Consider the following 16,037-nt stretch of genomic DNA (forward strand, 5'->3'; position numbering starts at 1 on the left):
TGTTTTCAACTCACCGGTATCTGATATTGCATGTTCAAGTGCAGCAATACCTTTGTAAGAGCATGAGTCTACATGTCCAGTAGCTGTGTGGTTCAATACTCAGAGATATCATGGTGACTGTATCACGTGCTGTCTTTCGGGGTTGCCAATGTACAAAATGCAGCGCCGTAACATTTGAGTTTCTACTCACAGTTGGCAACCTTCAACTCTAAATGTAAACCGTCAGCTCTCTCAAGTGTCTGATTTACACCCCACCCCACTCTGTCACTACTACACAGCTTCAACCTGATAAGTGATTCCTCTCACATTGTCTCCATCATTCTACTTACTGCCACCTGTCTGCTAACCATGTCCAACTCTAGCTGCCACAGGCATAATGACCAGCTAAACAGCTGTATGTGAGCAACACACAGCTGGCATCTAAAGTCAAGTGGCATACACTGATGTTTTTAAAGCCATGAAACCGGGTAGAGCTCTCCTCGGGTCTGTTTAAACACAGCAGCAGATGTTTATTTTGATGATTTATGGGAATGACGAGATAAGTCTTTTTGACATCTGAATGCTGACATATACTCACGCCGACATGATGTGCAAATGCATATTTAATAACATCTACATCTCTCCCCTTCCCCCCCACCTTAATATGCTGGCAAATCCAGCATATTGAATGACAACAAATGATTTGGGGTCTTGTCAGGTACAGTGTGCATCGAGAAAGTGACAGGAGATTCAGGGGTCGTAGCTTGGGACATGTCCACCACTGGTTGACAAGCTGCATGCAGAAAGCACATAATGGATAGCTCACAGTGAATGAGCTCCTGAGCACGAGACACATGTACTCAGTTCATTAGCATGTTATGTTCTAGTTGATTAGTTGCTAGTCAGAGAGTGTCATAAAACAAGGTGTAGTGGTGATGTGTAGTGTGGACAGGACACTTTCTATTGGTCTGTTGTAGTCAAAAGCATACCAAGCATTGGGCTGTACAAAATATATTGAATTGAAAAGGGGAAAATGCTAACTAAAGCTGTGTTTGGATGGGATTTCAAGAACAACCGAACTGCACCTCAGAAAATGTCACTTTGCCAAGCACAAAGCTGCATCTTGTAAATGTGGTTTTATGGACCTGAGAATAACTTCACAACGATTTGTCTTTGTCTTAGATCCAGCTAAAGAAAAACAAGCCCTTCAGACGCTTTAAGAAGCTACAGGAAGCCCGACCAGAGTTCCACAACCATAAGCTGGAGGATTTACTCCAACTTCCCGTTCAGCGGATCGATCAGTAAGATTCCAGTTTTCTGTTTAAATGAAAAGGCCAGAGGTTACATCAGAATCAGAATCAGAACCATTTATTGCCAAGGTATGTTGCACAGGAATTTGACATGACGGGTGGTGCATGACAAACAATCAACACAGTGCAAAAAGTAGAAACATATTAAAATTTAAAGTAAAGTATAAAGTGAAATATAAAATAAAGTGCACAAACGAACAGATAATAGGACTATAAACAAGTGAGATGTACAGTAAGTGTACAAAAAATGTAAAATTGTCAAGTGTATTTAAGTAAGCAAGCTAGAGGGGATGTGCAGGGCAGTGACCGGTAGGAAATTGTCCTGGGGATGACGGAGTCAGTGGGGGTCCCGGGCTTTGTTAATGAGCCCAACTGAAGACAGGAAAAAACTGTTGATGTGGCGTGAGGTCTTGGTCCTGATGGACCTCAGCCTCCTGCTAGATGGAAGGGGCTCGAAGAGTTTATGTCCAGGCTGAGAGGGGTCGGCTACAATCTTTCTTTCTCGCTTTAGGGACCTTGAAGTGAACAAGTCCTGCAGGGACGGCAGATTGCAGCCAATCACCCTCTCAGCAGAGCAAATGGTACGCTCCAGACGGTGATGGAGGAGCAGAGGATGGACTCAATGATGGCTGTGTAGAAGTGCACCATCATTGTCTTTGGCAGGTTGAATTTCTTCAGCTGCCTCAGGAAGTACATCCTCTGCTGAGCCTTCTTGGTGATGGAGCTGATGTTCAGCTCCCACTTGAGGTCCTGGGTTATCATGGAGCCCAGGAAATGGAAGGATTCCACAGCAGCGGTTCCCAAACTTTTTAGGCCACGCACCCCCTTGTACATCCCGACCGGTTTCACGCACCCCCAATCCCCCACACCTTAAAAACAAAAAAAGCAGCAGAGCCTATTTATAGCGCATAAAAATCAGACCAATGAGAGAACAGTTTGCTCGCGGGTGGCGTTTGTTTACCAGATTTAGTCCGCTGTTAAATGTTGCAGTGTGAACACAAACCGAACAAAGGGGCAACTGCAACATTGTATCATATTAATCCCTGAATCGGAACAAAGCAAACGAACTACAGGTGTGAAAACGCCCTGAAACACTGCAACAAAGTTTCAATACAGTTCAGCTACACAAGACGTCACTTTAAAGAGAAATAAGGATGGCGAGGACTGGCACAGGCTCAGAGGCAGATTGCATCACATTTAATTTACAATTAACCAAACATAGCGGCTACATTGGAAGCTAGCCAGCACACACCTTCAGCGATTGTGTGAGGTAGCCCCTTTCTTCTGTAACTGAGCAGATATGAAGCCCGTAGTGCGTTTTTTGTAGACCCAACACATGAATGAGACTGCAGTTGTTTTTGGCTGTTTTGTAACTCCTCCAATTTCGATATAAAAGTGTAAGGGGCTTTCGACTTGCACTGGCATGCTTGGTGTTCTGGTGCGACGTAAATAAGAGGGCTTCAGACCGCTGTTAGCCAGAACCTCACTGCACACCACGCACTGTGGCTTTGGGCAATCATTGCCAAGCCAAGTGAAGCCAGACCAGATCATCTTCATCATGTTTCCTCTTTTTTTCCCCAGTCTGATGCTCACTCTTGTTTCCTCTTTTTTCACCTTGACTCCGCGATGGGCCGATGTGCTCCCGATTTGTCTGTGCTATCCCTTCCTCCTTTTCGGTCTCCTCCGTCTCTCCCCAACGCACCTCTCCGTTTCTCTCGCCTCCGATTCCTCCCTCTCTCTCTGTCCCGCTCCTCTTTTATGACTGATAGCTTCAGATGTCCCACCTGACAGTTTCCCCGATTTCAGCCAGTTTAGCATATTTGCATGAATGTTGCTGAATGAATGAAGTTAGCTGTTAGCTGACGTTAGCTACACAAGCTAGGCTAGCTAGTGGGTACGTAAAAGACAGTCTGGCGGCAGGAGCTGAAGTGCATTTATGTATTAAATTGTGCGTTTTTAATTTTAAATTTAAATCTTACTAAGGGAATCTTTATAATTCATGTTTTTATTTTGTGAAAAATCCCACTTACATTTTTTTAAATGATATTTAATATGAATTATTACAATATTAGACCACCATTACATTTTTCCTCTCGCGCACCCCCAGGGGTAAGTGCACCACACTTTGGGAATCCCTGCTCCACAGCATCGACGGGGGAGTCTCACAGGTATGGCTGCATTCTTCCGGAAGTCCACAACCATCTTCACTGTCTTTAGAGCGTTGAGCTCTAGGTTGTTCTGACCCCACCAGGTCACCAGATGGTCAATCTCCCACCTGTAGATGGACTCATCCCCACCAGAGATGAGTCCAATGAGGGTGGTGTCATCTGCAAACTTCAGGCGCTTGACTGGAGGTTCAACTACATTTGTTTTTCTATACGAGTTATAAGTTTCTAAGTTATTGGTTTAGGTTGATATGACTTCAAGGTTGGGGAGGTCACATTGGAGAAACCAGCAAGTAAATCAGTAACAGTGCCGTTAATGCAAACAGGAAGAGATCAGAAGACTGTAAACCCTTTCCAGTTGCAGCATTATGAAAAATGTGGGAAGGAAGCCAGTAGGGACGAATTATATCGTGCCTCAGAGGATATGACACATCAATACAACTCATCACTGTTATTTCTATAAAGCTCATAAAACCTCAGAGGAACAACTGGGCTCACACATGTTTCCAGCATTTGTCACAAAGCGAGTGTTTGTGGAGGTTCTATGGTGGTGCTGTTCCACCATCAAGAGGACTGCTGGAGATGGGTCACAGATTTCACACTTGACTCCTGTTTTTGCTGTTTCGTTGTTTTCTTCTCACAAGTCACCAGCTGCACTGGACAATGTATAGTCTCTGTGACAGATGTAATTATTATTATTTGATGTAGCTCCCATTTAAGTACTCAGACTGTCCAGAAACTGTCAAAGTCTCTTTTGTTAAGCATGAGTTTTTGTTGGCTGTAATTTCATGCGGTCTTGATCTTGCTTGTTAATTAGCGGAATGGAGAGAAATGGGCTGAAACGTGCTTTCCAATGCGGCAGATATCTGACAGTGGTTTATCAAGCTGCTTGGTTTCTATCTTAATTAGGCCCCTCTCATGTTTTCATCCCTCCAGATGTACAGCTGAGCACCCTAAATGTTCCGTCGATCCATCGGGGTAGAAAGAAGTTGTCTCTGAGATGAACTGACCCTTCACCTTAACATCTGAGACACTTTGCTGTATATCTCATGTATGTTTACTTTCTCCTCTATAACAAAGGACCGCCTCCCTTTAGTGCCTCACTGTACCTACGCTTCACGGATAACGGGGAACTCCGAAATGCAGTATTCCAAGCTTTGTAAAATGATTGGGACGCACCAATTCAACCTTTCCTAGCCCGATACAATTCATCATGTAAGGTAGTGATGTCACAAGAACTGATACTTTAAGACCAAGTTAATGTTACATTTCTGAAAACGTGATAGTACTTGTTTTTCTACAGCACCTCTGATACCATAAGTACACGGGCAGGACTCCAGAGTAACGGTGTCTAAAATCCGTAAGAACACAGTAAACTCACTATCAACGCTTCCAGTTGTCGCACCCAATTTTCCCTCTAATGCTAAATTGTGAATATTCGCAAGAGGAAACCTAGGTAACATTAGCCATTAGCAGCTGGTGGGCAGCACAGTCTTCCTGTCAATATAGCTTATGAATAATATCACAATATTTTTAAGCTTTGCCCGAACAAACGGTTGTATATACAGTATATGTATGTATATACATATAGACATATACAGTATATGTTTATATAAAATAAGATGGAACTTTATTGATCCCGAAGGAAAGTCTGATGCCAGTGTCATTAAAGATTACAACAGAAGAATAGCAAATAACAATAGAATAAAATATGAACATATATAACCAATAGAATAACAATTATTAAGTGTAAAAGAAATAATACTGACACCATTGCAAAGTAGAACACAATAGCAATAAGAGGAAGGGAAAGAAATTCAACTGAAATAGAAAAAGTAAAACACAACGAGTTACAAGAGTAAAAATACAAAGTGTATAATAAATAATACTAACATCAGTGCTTATTAGAGACTAAAAAAAGAAGATAATATTGAGCATGATATTGAGATAGATACTGTCAATGATATTGAAAAAGTAGTAGAAAGTTATATTGCACATAGAATAATGAAAATAATATTGCACATGAAATTGAAATGCACGATGCTGACAAAAGTAATATATTGTCTCTAAAGTAACATCACTGTTTGATTTAACCCATCGATGTTCATGAGCAGTGAGTACATTTGATATATTACTCACCCTCTCTGGGTCATTGAAAATGTCTTTGAAATATTTTGGACAAGAGTGGGAGGCCTGTTTACTTTTGATGCAACCAATAGGGGAAATGAGAGTACCCTCGTTCTCTCACATGAGCATGCTGACCACCGCTGTATCCGTGTCTGACACATAATCAGTGGGCCTCATTCTCTCAGCTCAGCCCTCTCTCGCTCTGTCTCTCTCTTCACACTTCCCATCATCATCATTGATTCGTCTGTCGTTCTCAGTAAAACTCGAGGGATGTGTCTTAATTGTATGATGATTTTAAGTGGCACGGCCAGATAATCATCCTCGGCTGGTGCCTTACCTTGCTCCGGCTCCGTGGCTGGGAATAGCGGGGGAAACTGTTGTCACTTATCGCCATTCAAGGATGATGGATGGCGAGCAGGGCCCGGAGTGTGTATACTTATGTTGCTGCTGGGGGAGGAATAAAATCATTGCCTTTATTAAGTGGCATTCACTGGAGCAGGCTGGAGCGCTCGTCGGCGTCCTCCCCACTGAGATCACCATTATGACAGTGATGGGGTCTCCAGCTGATTGTGGCAGTGAATAGCAGCGCTTTCTGCCTGTATTGGCCGTGTTTGTGTCGATAATAGAGATGACGCTCTCATGGAGATGGCGGCGCTCGGAGGCCTTGGGATATATTCGCTCTAAGCTGAGCACCATTAAGTATAACAAGGGAATGGCCCAGTGGTCGGCCCACTGTAGAGACTGAGCATGCTCCATGTAAAGGCCGTACAGCTCCAAAGGTCTTGGGGGTCATTGTCATACTTGCTAAGCATTGAGAAGTGTGTAGCTGCACTGGCCATGCTTGATTTAGTCTTTCAATTGTCAAGGTGGGATTTCAAATTGACTGCTTTGTGTGCTCAGGTAGTTCCAACATCTCCAGCAGCTGAACACAGTGAGGTTCTCCAACACAAGGTCACAGCATTGATTAATTTCTTTTGAAATAATTCTGAAAATCCGAGCCTTACTTCGCGCTCTTCTCTGCGGTCTGAGTGCCGAGTTGTATTTCCGTTCATAATTTGCGTTGCATTGTCTGCGTGTCAATTGACCCTGTGGTTCACTGCCGAGTTTGAAGTGAGGCTCGCAATGAAACAAAGTGCCTCGATTATGGTGAGAGACGGGGTTTTGTTGTGAATCATTAGTTGATTCTTTTGACCCTGAACACTTCATAGCTGAGAAGAGAAGTTCAAGATTTGGATGACTGAATATGAGCTCCTCATAACCAAACTTTAACCATTCCTATTTGTAACTAAATCAGTGTAAATAAATCGCTTTTAATTATGAGCTGAAGCTTTTGACACATTTCTTTAATTGTCACGTCATGTGTCTCATGTTGTACCTTGTAAGTGTTTGCTCCTTTGATTATCACCTGTAATGTGAAAGCATCAGATTTGAGCAAAAAGATATATTAAGTGGATTTATTAAGGAGAACTCAATAGCGCGCTCACTCTTTGTTTTATTGACCGAGACATGAGTCCATACAGCGTTCTAGAACTACCTCTGTCAGAAGGATGACACTGACCCAGGAACTGAGGTTAATCCTCCTTTAGGGACTGCTTCAAAAGTTACTCAATACTCACTACTGTTATTTGTTTGGCAGAAGACATCATTTTAAAAAAGCCACAGTTTTTTCATGGAAAAGGTAACCTCGGCTAAGTCAAACAAATTGTAGCTTTACAAACGCATGTGTGTGGTTTCCGAGTGATCATTCTAGATGAAGACGTGTGAGAGGTAGCGTTCCACACCCCAACAGCAGAGGAGGCAGTTCCAGTGTCTTCAATAGCAGGGAGATGTTGGCTGTGACTCAGAGGGTGGAGCAGGGGTTCGATCTCTAGCCGCTCCTTCCACATGTCAAAGTGTCTTTAGGCAAGACACCTTGAACGGTAGCTCACTGCCATCGGTGTGTTGGGGAATGTGTGAATGAGAAGTAAATTGTAAAGCGATTTCTCCTACTGAGGTTGGAAATCGCTTTACAAGTACCGTCTATTTCCAACCGCGAAATATCATGCTGCTCTGCCCTCTTTTTCCATCATCCTTCTCTATTTTGGTAACACTTACCAGTTACCTGAGTTTTTTGAGTCAAGACTTGCTTTTTAAAAGGTTTATCACCTGGCATCCTGTATTCCTGGGCTGTTCTGTGAACCTCAAGTCAGAGGCTTGTTGACTGATGATTGCAGTCATTAAGGTGTGTGAGGCAGACCTAATTAATTCCATCCAATATTAACTAAAAACTCTGACTCTCACACGGATTTAAGTCGACTCTTTGCAGCAGCACACAGTAAAAAAGAAGCTGCAGTCACTCTGGCAGTTTGACTGAGAAGTGTTTGCTAATGTCTACATTTACACAGAGTTCCTTTCTCTTTGAGTAAATCCTCGTTAGTCGCCCTTTCAGAGAAAGATAAGACGCTCTTCACAATCACTGCATATTACATTTTAATTGCTCAAGTTTGGACAGCGGACTATCTCTAGTCCTCTGTTTTTACCACGGATGTGCATTCCTTTCCTTTTTAAGCTATTAAAGTAGAGTAATTACCCAGAAGCCCATGCCATGTTCACTAACCCGTGCAGAAGCCTGCCAGTACATCTTGTCTCTTAATTACAAATTTGAATTCTTAATGCATGTATGGGAAGCAAAATAATTAGATGGATTTCCTCCGTCTCTCTTCTTTACTGACGTCTGTGCAAATGCTCAAATGACCTGACATGTCTGCCAGGAGAGAGTGAGAGAAAAGCCTGCATATCATCTGCATATTGTAAAGGAATTAGCAGCTCCTGCTGCAGCGGCAGGCGGGCCCACCCCTCCTCCAGCACATGCTTTCCAAAGCTGCATTCTTCATTAGAATATCTGAGCTGTCGTAAATATGGTTCAGATTACGTGATTCTCTCATTATCTTTTCTTTGCCTTGCTGCTAATGAGCGGGACAGGGCAGCTAAACGAGAGTTCCGTTTACATTATTTCACGTGTGCCGCAATGATACTCATTAGAGCGTTGCTTTTTGTTACACAGTTGCTTTAATTAGATTTTCGTCTCCACGCCTTAATAAGAATGAGGGCATCCATTGCTAATAATGCCTGTAATGTGTTTGTTATTACAAGACAAGACAAGAAGCAAAAGAAGTCAAATTATTTCTCTTTTTAAGTGTCTCTTAATTGAAGGAGGCTTAATTGGGTCTTGTTAGGCTTCCATTTCATTTCCAATGAGTAATGGACTACAAGAGCAAGACCCTCCTCCTCCTCCACCCACAGACCACCGCACGCCAACCTGCTGCTGTGAACTCCTGCTCCTGTAATTCATGGTAATGCAGCTCACCCACACGCACACAGCTTAGTTTCAGGCCAAGCTTTCAAAGTAACCTCATGGCCTTCTTCAGCGGATGGAGTGGCTCAGTTACCATGGTGATAGGTTGTGAACGTCCTCCCTGATCTGTCTTCGGCCGCCCCCTGATTTCTGCTTGGTGACCTTTGACCTATTCCCAGAGGATGCTGCGAGTGCTTTCGGTCTGGTGTTCATAGACAGCTGATGTTGTCAACAGCTGTCGCACGTGATGTCATGATGATGTCATACATCACTCCAGTCAGGTGGGGGGGTCCGGCAGAGATCTTCTGTTGAATGGTTTGTGATCAGTGCAGACTCTGAAAGCTGTGGCGTCGTGGTGGGACCAACCACTTCTTGTGGCACATAGCACATATCACTTGGCGAAAAGACTGCAACAACCGAACTTCCTGTTTCTTCACAATACGAGTTCTAGACAGTTATTTGAACAACTGAATTCACGGATCATTCATTGTCATTATGCGACACAGTGATGCAACATAAAATGCATTTTTAGCCATTTTTAACACAAGAAAAACGTCTTAAAATATAAAACTCGACAGTCCACCTCCTCTCGTCCAACCTCTGCTTGGTTCGCCCGTCAAGTGCAGTTTTATCCGGGACGCCACAACACGACGTCACTGACCTCCCGTCTCTGGGTTCGACTGAAGTATTATTCATCCATCTTATTTCTCTGCAGCAGAACATCAGACAGCCAGTAGCAGGCTGTGCAGAAGAGAAGCCTCAGGTCCTAGCTGGATTAGCTTAGCTTCCATTTGGGCTCTCCTCCTGGGGCAGTTTGGTGGCGTCTGGTCCAGCAGGTCTGGCTGGTACGTTGGCTGTGGACGATGATCATCTAAAAGTCTGCTGCACTTAACCCCCACTCTTCCTTTTCCGATTTTCAAATTAGTGATGAACACGAAAAAGAAATCAAGGCAAAAGAATGTAGTGAATATCATAGGAGCTATGGACCGCAGCTTGTATATGCACCGCCGTTGCCATAGATGTATATACTCACTGGCCACTTTATTAGGCACACCTAATGCCAGACGGGCTGGTCTGAGTATTTCAAACTGCTGATCTACTGGGATTTTCACGCACAACCATCTCTAGGGTTTTACAGAGAATGGTCCTAAAAAGAGAAGATATCCAGTGAGCGGCAGTTGTGTGGATGAAATGCCTTGTTGATGTCAGAGGTCAGGAGAATGGGCAGAGTGGATGGAGATGATAGAAAGGCCACAGTAACTCAAATAACCACTCGTTACAACCAAGGTCTGCAGAATACCATCTCTGAACGCACAACATGTGGAACCTTGAAGCAGACGGACTACAGCAGCAGAAGACCACACCGGGGGCCACTCCTGTCAGCTAACAACAGGAAACTGAGGCTACAGGCTCACAGGCTCACCAACATGTGACAATAGAAGATTAAAAACGTTGTCTGGTCTGATGAGTCTCGATTTCAGCTGCGACATTCAGATGGTCGGGTCACAATGTGTCGTACACAACATGACAGCATGGATCCATCCTGCCTTGTATCAACGGTTCAGGCTGCTGCTGGTGGTGTAATGGTGGGGGGATATTTTCTTGGCACACTTCGTACCAATTGAGCATGGTTTAAACACCACGGCCTACCGGAGTATTGTTGCAGACCATGTCCATCCCTTTATGACACAGTGGACCCATCTTCTGATGGCTACTTCCAGCAGGATAATGCAGCATGTCACAAAGCTCAAATCATCTCAAACTGCTTTCATGAACATGACGATGAGTTCACTGTACTCCAATGGCCTCCACAGTCACCACATCTCAATCCAACAGAGCACCTTTGGGATGTGGTGGAACGGGAGATTCACATCATGGATGTGTAGCCGACAGATCTGCAGCAACTGTGTGATGCTATCACGTCAAGATGGACCAAAATCTGTGAGGAATGTTTCCAACACCTTGTTGAATCTATGCTACGAAGAATTAAGGCAAAAGGGGTCCAACCCGGTACTAGCAAGGTATACCTAATAGTGTGTGTGTGTGTGTGTGTGTGTGTGTGTGTGTGTGTGTGTGTGTGTGTGTGTGTGTGTGTGTGTGTGTGTGTGTGTGTCCCAAGTTAACGCGTTATTATCGCGTTAATGCATTAATTAATTAATGCCGACAATTATTTTATCGCACATTAACACATTTTTTTTATTTTGAAAGTCCGTTGCTAAAGAGTCACATGAAGTCACACACTGAGCACAGATAGTGAAGAGATAGAACTGCTACTGTGTAAAGGGAATACTGCTGTTAAAAAGAACCTGATTTGTTTTAAGTGTTTGCAAACCAAATGTTATTGCACTTTTGTTCATATAGCAGTACTTTAAAATAAAAGTGCACAATACACTATTAAATTCATTAAATGGAACTTTGCCATAACAATGCGATTAGTCGCAAAAAATCCTTGTGATTAATCGCGTTTAAAAATTGTAATCGTTGGCCAGCACTAATATATTTATATATATTATTTATAATGCAACCTGTATGAAAATATTCATAATGTTGTGGAATGATACTGGAACTTAACAGACTTAAACCTTAGATCTACCCAAACATTTCAAGACCAAAAGAGTTCTGACCGTGTTCTGAGTAAATAGATCACATTACAGAATTACTTGTTGATGAAGTCTTCACAATTTAGTCGAGCAAGCTAGTTTCCAGGTGCAGCTTGAAGACCCACCATTGTGTTCTGTTCTCTACACGCAGCCTATATACACACACACAGTCACACTACACTGTTGTCACTCCAACACATGTCCCATCCCACTCATGCCACCACATGGCCCAGCAGCAGGTCTTCTAGTGTCACTAATAGCCCCTCTCACTGGCACCACTATGTCTCTACAACCAGCCCAGACTGCATAGAGAGGGCAAAGGCAGACAGACAGTGGAAATCAATGTCAATTGTCAATGCACTTCACTTCAATGCAAGGTCACATCATCCTAGTAAAAAGGATAAAGATTTCTGAGGAAGCTGACACGTTTCACAACTGTTACTTTAGATGGAAACTGAAATTGGGACGACGAGTTATTTCATTTCATCATAAACAGTTTTCTAAATTGTGCTTTGATTTTTTTATTTTAGATTTTATTTTGTTTTTAGTAGGCCTATTATTATTATTATTATTATTAAGGGAATGATAATTGTCAATTGTCATATTGCAAGCAAAATGTGACCTTGCCAATTTGAATATATTGGTTTTAAACCAAGGCGAGCCCGTGCAGGCATTTTGCAAGCTTTGCATGATAGTACCGGTGAAGGACTCTCTAACCACCAACCTACACGTACATCTCTGTGGCCGCTACCCTGCTGGGGCCAATCAGCTAGAACCAAGAGGAGCAAGGATCAATGTCGGTCATCTATCGGCAGAGCTTTGGCAAGAAGCACCATGTACAAACGGAGCAGTGAAAGACGGGCCCAGTGCACAACAGCTGTCTCCACGTATATTGCGAAGGAGATTTTTCAGAGCAAGTACAAGTACGAACATTTGAGTACTTGCCGAGGAGAATAGTGCTGGTCCACCTTAAAGGTCATCCTACCTTAAGTGCCCCGGAGCAGGCTAATCCTCAAACACGCAAAGACTATTGTGAAGTTTCTGGTTCAGAAGAGGCTAATTGTGGAATAAACATTATTTGTGTCACACAATGACTGCAGTGACGCTGACAGAGCAGATGTAGAAGAACCGAAATACTGACCAATCAGGGCAGACTGGGCTTATACAAGCTAGAACAGACTTTTCACACAGAGGGTCAATATAGCTGTATGTAGGCTGACAGAATGAAAACATTGAAGTACGTAAAAAATGTTCTTATAGTAACCAAAAAGTATGAACCTGAAAAGGAGCATAATATGTCTCCTTTAAATTTGACACAATAGCTCTTCAATGCACTCAGCATTTATAAATGCTGGCTGGAGTAATACTCAGTGTTTGAATTGTTTTCTGCCAAGCAATGTGTCTGAAGAGGGCTCAAGCTAAACCAGTTCACATCTTGTCATGTTATACTTGGCAGGTGATTGGATGAAACGTATGTCAATCAAGCTGTTGCCGATGCCAGTCAGGAGAAAAGTGTTGTTCTCTGCTCTTCTTTCAAAGACGTTGACTTCTGATATCACTGCATCTACGTTCACACCTTCAGGAGCCGCCATTGTTGTGAGAATGAACAGTCGCCTCTCCGTGTCGTCTCACACACACCTAAGCCACGCCCCCTGGCTGCCCATTGGTCCGTGCTCTGGCTTACAAACGCATTACTCAAAGCCTGACAAGATGGATTTTTGTGCGATGCGTGATCCCACGATTCTCGCGTGATCACACGACATCGTGAGAGTCCAGTTAATTTAAGTATGGCACCACTCACTGTTGTCCTGCATGCAGTCTGCGATGACAGGACAGAGAATGAACCGTTCAACAGTGGCTGTGATTCCGATAGTGGGTGTTGGGCGACACGGGTAACGTCGGGTGGAAATGAAAAGTGTTTGTTGTTCCAGTTAAGCCTTTTTCCAGTGATATTTGTAGATGGTGAGTGCACCGTGACCGTGTTTACTTTCTGTTTTCTCGCAGGTATAAACATTTCCTACAGGACCTGACTGCCAACACGAGTCCAGACAACCCGGAGTTTCATCAGCTTTCAAGTACGTGTCTTTTCTCATTGTGCCGCTGCCTCAATAATCATTTTCCTGCATTTCAATCTGTAGGTTAACCCTTGAGTGCTTTTAAAGTGGAGCAATGCGTCTGGAGCCGCACGCTCAAATTTGCACACGTGTGGAGCTGGGTTTGTTGTTGTCGTCACCTCCTCCTCTTCCAATCTGTCAGGAAATGTTGGGGTTTGTCAGCGACTGCAACCTAACAGCAAGTGATGAGCGCATGGCGATGTGCTCCGCATCACTAGTCACAAAGACTCGTCCTATCTGCGACAAGCAGTTTGGAACACAGGATAGTTAAGTAAAGCTGTACAATTATGGAATGTAAGGCCAGTCCTCCGACAGCAGGGAAACAAACAAACCAAAAAAAACACAACCTGTGAAGACTTTCATCTCAGCAGTCAGACTCCGCCGTAGTGAAAGACAGCCCTCATTATCTTCATTTGAGGAACAAAGGGAAGTGCTCGCTTTCCCTTTCATTCCTCATTTGTTGTTTTTGTCACCACAGCGCTTGGCTAGCGGAGAAAACCAACGCGAGGCAAAGCTCAATATGCGTGTAAGTTCTAGTTTGATGTGGATTTTGACATAATTAATTGGGAGCGGATCAGAGGATATTAAGCGGGAGCTATATTAATAAATAATATCTTCCAGCATCAACACGAATCACGATAATGACTCCTTTCAATCGTCAAATAAACAGCGGATCTGACTCGAGTGCGAATGTACACAAGGAATTATTTATGTGTATCAATTAAAATCTTATTGCTGGTGTGCTGCCTTTGCTTACGAATTAAAACAGCCCCTGACTCTAAGATGAAGGTACATATCTAAATGTGCTCCACCAGCCCCTCTTCCTCTTCTCATTAGGAGATCCTTTTTTAAACTCTGCAGCGTGTGTGTGTGTGTGTGTGTGTGTGTGTGTGTGTGTGTGTGTGTGTGTGTGTGTGTGTGTGTGTGTGTGTGTGTGTGTGTGTGTGTGTGTGTGTGTGTGTGTGTGTGTGCGCAAAAACGGCCTGGTTGTATTGTAAAGGGAATTATTTAAAAAAGAAATTCTAGACAAATCACATTGTATATGATTAAGCAAACTAGCAGATAGAATCACAGGAGGCTTTGTTGTTGTTGTTTTCTCTTGTTGTGCTGCTCTGTGTCAGGTCTCCCCCCCCCCCCCGCTCCCCTTTTTTGCCTGGCAGTGCATTCAGGCCAGATTTAATTGTTGTAATTGCAGTGCTTCAGGAGTTTTCGTCAGCCCTGCGTTAACACAACCCTCTAACGCCTGACTCCACTGTAGGAGCCCTAACCAAGTCTGACCTGACGCAACTCTCCAACTCTGTCAGAGGTTGAACAATGAAAGTTAACAGTCATCCCGCCATCAAGTCAAGCACTGTCTAAATAGTGAATAAATGGAATAAAGAGCTGCGGAAGACTTCTTCAGAATGTCTAATGGGCCGGATGTATTATTAATGCCTCGGCCAGAACTCAGCCCAAGAATACTGTAATTAGGAGTTGTTGTTTTTCTAAAGCAGGCAATGGAAAGTATTCCAAACACGTACAACAAAGGGAAAAAGAGTCTACACGGATGCCTTGTTTGGTTTACATTGTAATTGTTGTGAAGTTAAGCGAGCCAATTAGACCGTGATTATTTTAGTGTAGACAAGTCGCCCTGAGGATCAAGTTCATTCCAGTGCTCGGAACAAAAGCGGGAAAAGTTGAGCTTGAAATTAGAATTCGTCTGTTTGTTGTTATTTTGGACGCGTTAATGATGTAGTTCTAAATGTTTACAGCAATTATTATGGCTGGAACACAGTAATTGGATGCGACTGTCTATTTTGATGATTTGCCTATTTGTTGTGATTGTAAAGTTTGTGAAAGACTTCTTTTCATGCAGATACTGTACGTGTGGCAGAATACGGTTAGTGTATTAACAGTTTGGTTGGTTTACATTGAAAACTGTTTGGTTGTGATATTCTGTAGAGTAGAGCAGGGTGTTATTCTTCTTAACTGTGTCCAGAGAAAACTGTCAAGTCCTGAAAGTTGGTACCGACTTGGTCAGATTTGTCTTCTTTTGTGTATTGTTGGATCAGATATTTCTGAATTAATACCATCGTTTTGTTCATTGTGTTAAGGTAACCTTGAAACCAGGTGCATTGTTTGAAGGCTATTTCAATGTTTCAGATACACATGTAATCAACATTTAACATCATTAATAGAAATAAAGTAAATATATATATGGTGTGTATATATATATATATTAGAGCTGTGAAAAATAACGTGTTAACACGTTATGATTAAATTACAGGATTAATTCGTTATTTTTTTTTAACGCATTTAACGTATGCGCAGAATGAGCTTCCAATATACCCACAATTGACCGTTCGCCCCCTTAGTTACTGTTGCTACGTTGACAAAACTCCCAGGACTGTGAACCCAAAGGCATGGCG

At 43.0% G+C, this 16,037-nt stretch overlaps 1 protein-coding gene across 2 annotated transcripts in view; it reads left to right on the forward strand.

Annotated features, from left to right (window-relative positions):
* Positions 1–16,037, forward strand: part of arhgef39 (Rho guanine nucleotide exchange factor (GEF) 39) — a gene marked incomplete at its 5' end in the record, with an annotated part of 57,902 nt that overhangs the window by 12,531 nt on the left and 29,334 nt on the right. For both annotated transcript variants that reach the window (XM_079183416.1, XM_079183417.1), the window contains 2 exons: positions 1,162–1,280; positions 13,520–13,590. In XM_079183416.1, the coding sequence (XP_079039542.1) occupies positions 1,162–1,280; positions 13,520–13,590 (190 nt within the window). The remainder of the gene's footprint in view (positions 1–1,161; positions 1,281–13,519; positions 13,591–16,037) is intronic.

This window comes from Pholis gunnellus (genome assembly GCF_910591455.1).
Source record: "Pholis gunnellus genome assembly, chromosome: 22".
In the NCBI taxonomy this organism is placed as follows: Eukaryota; Metazoa; Chordata; class Actinopteri; order Perciformes; family Pholidae; genus Pholis; species Pholis gunnellus.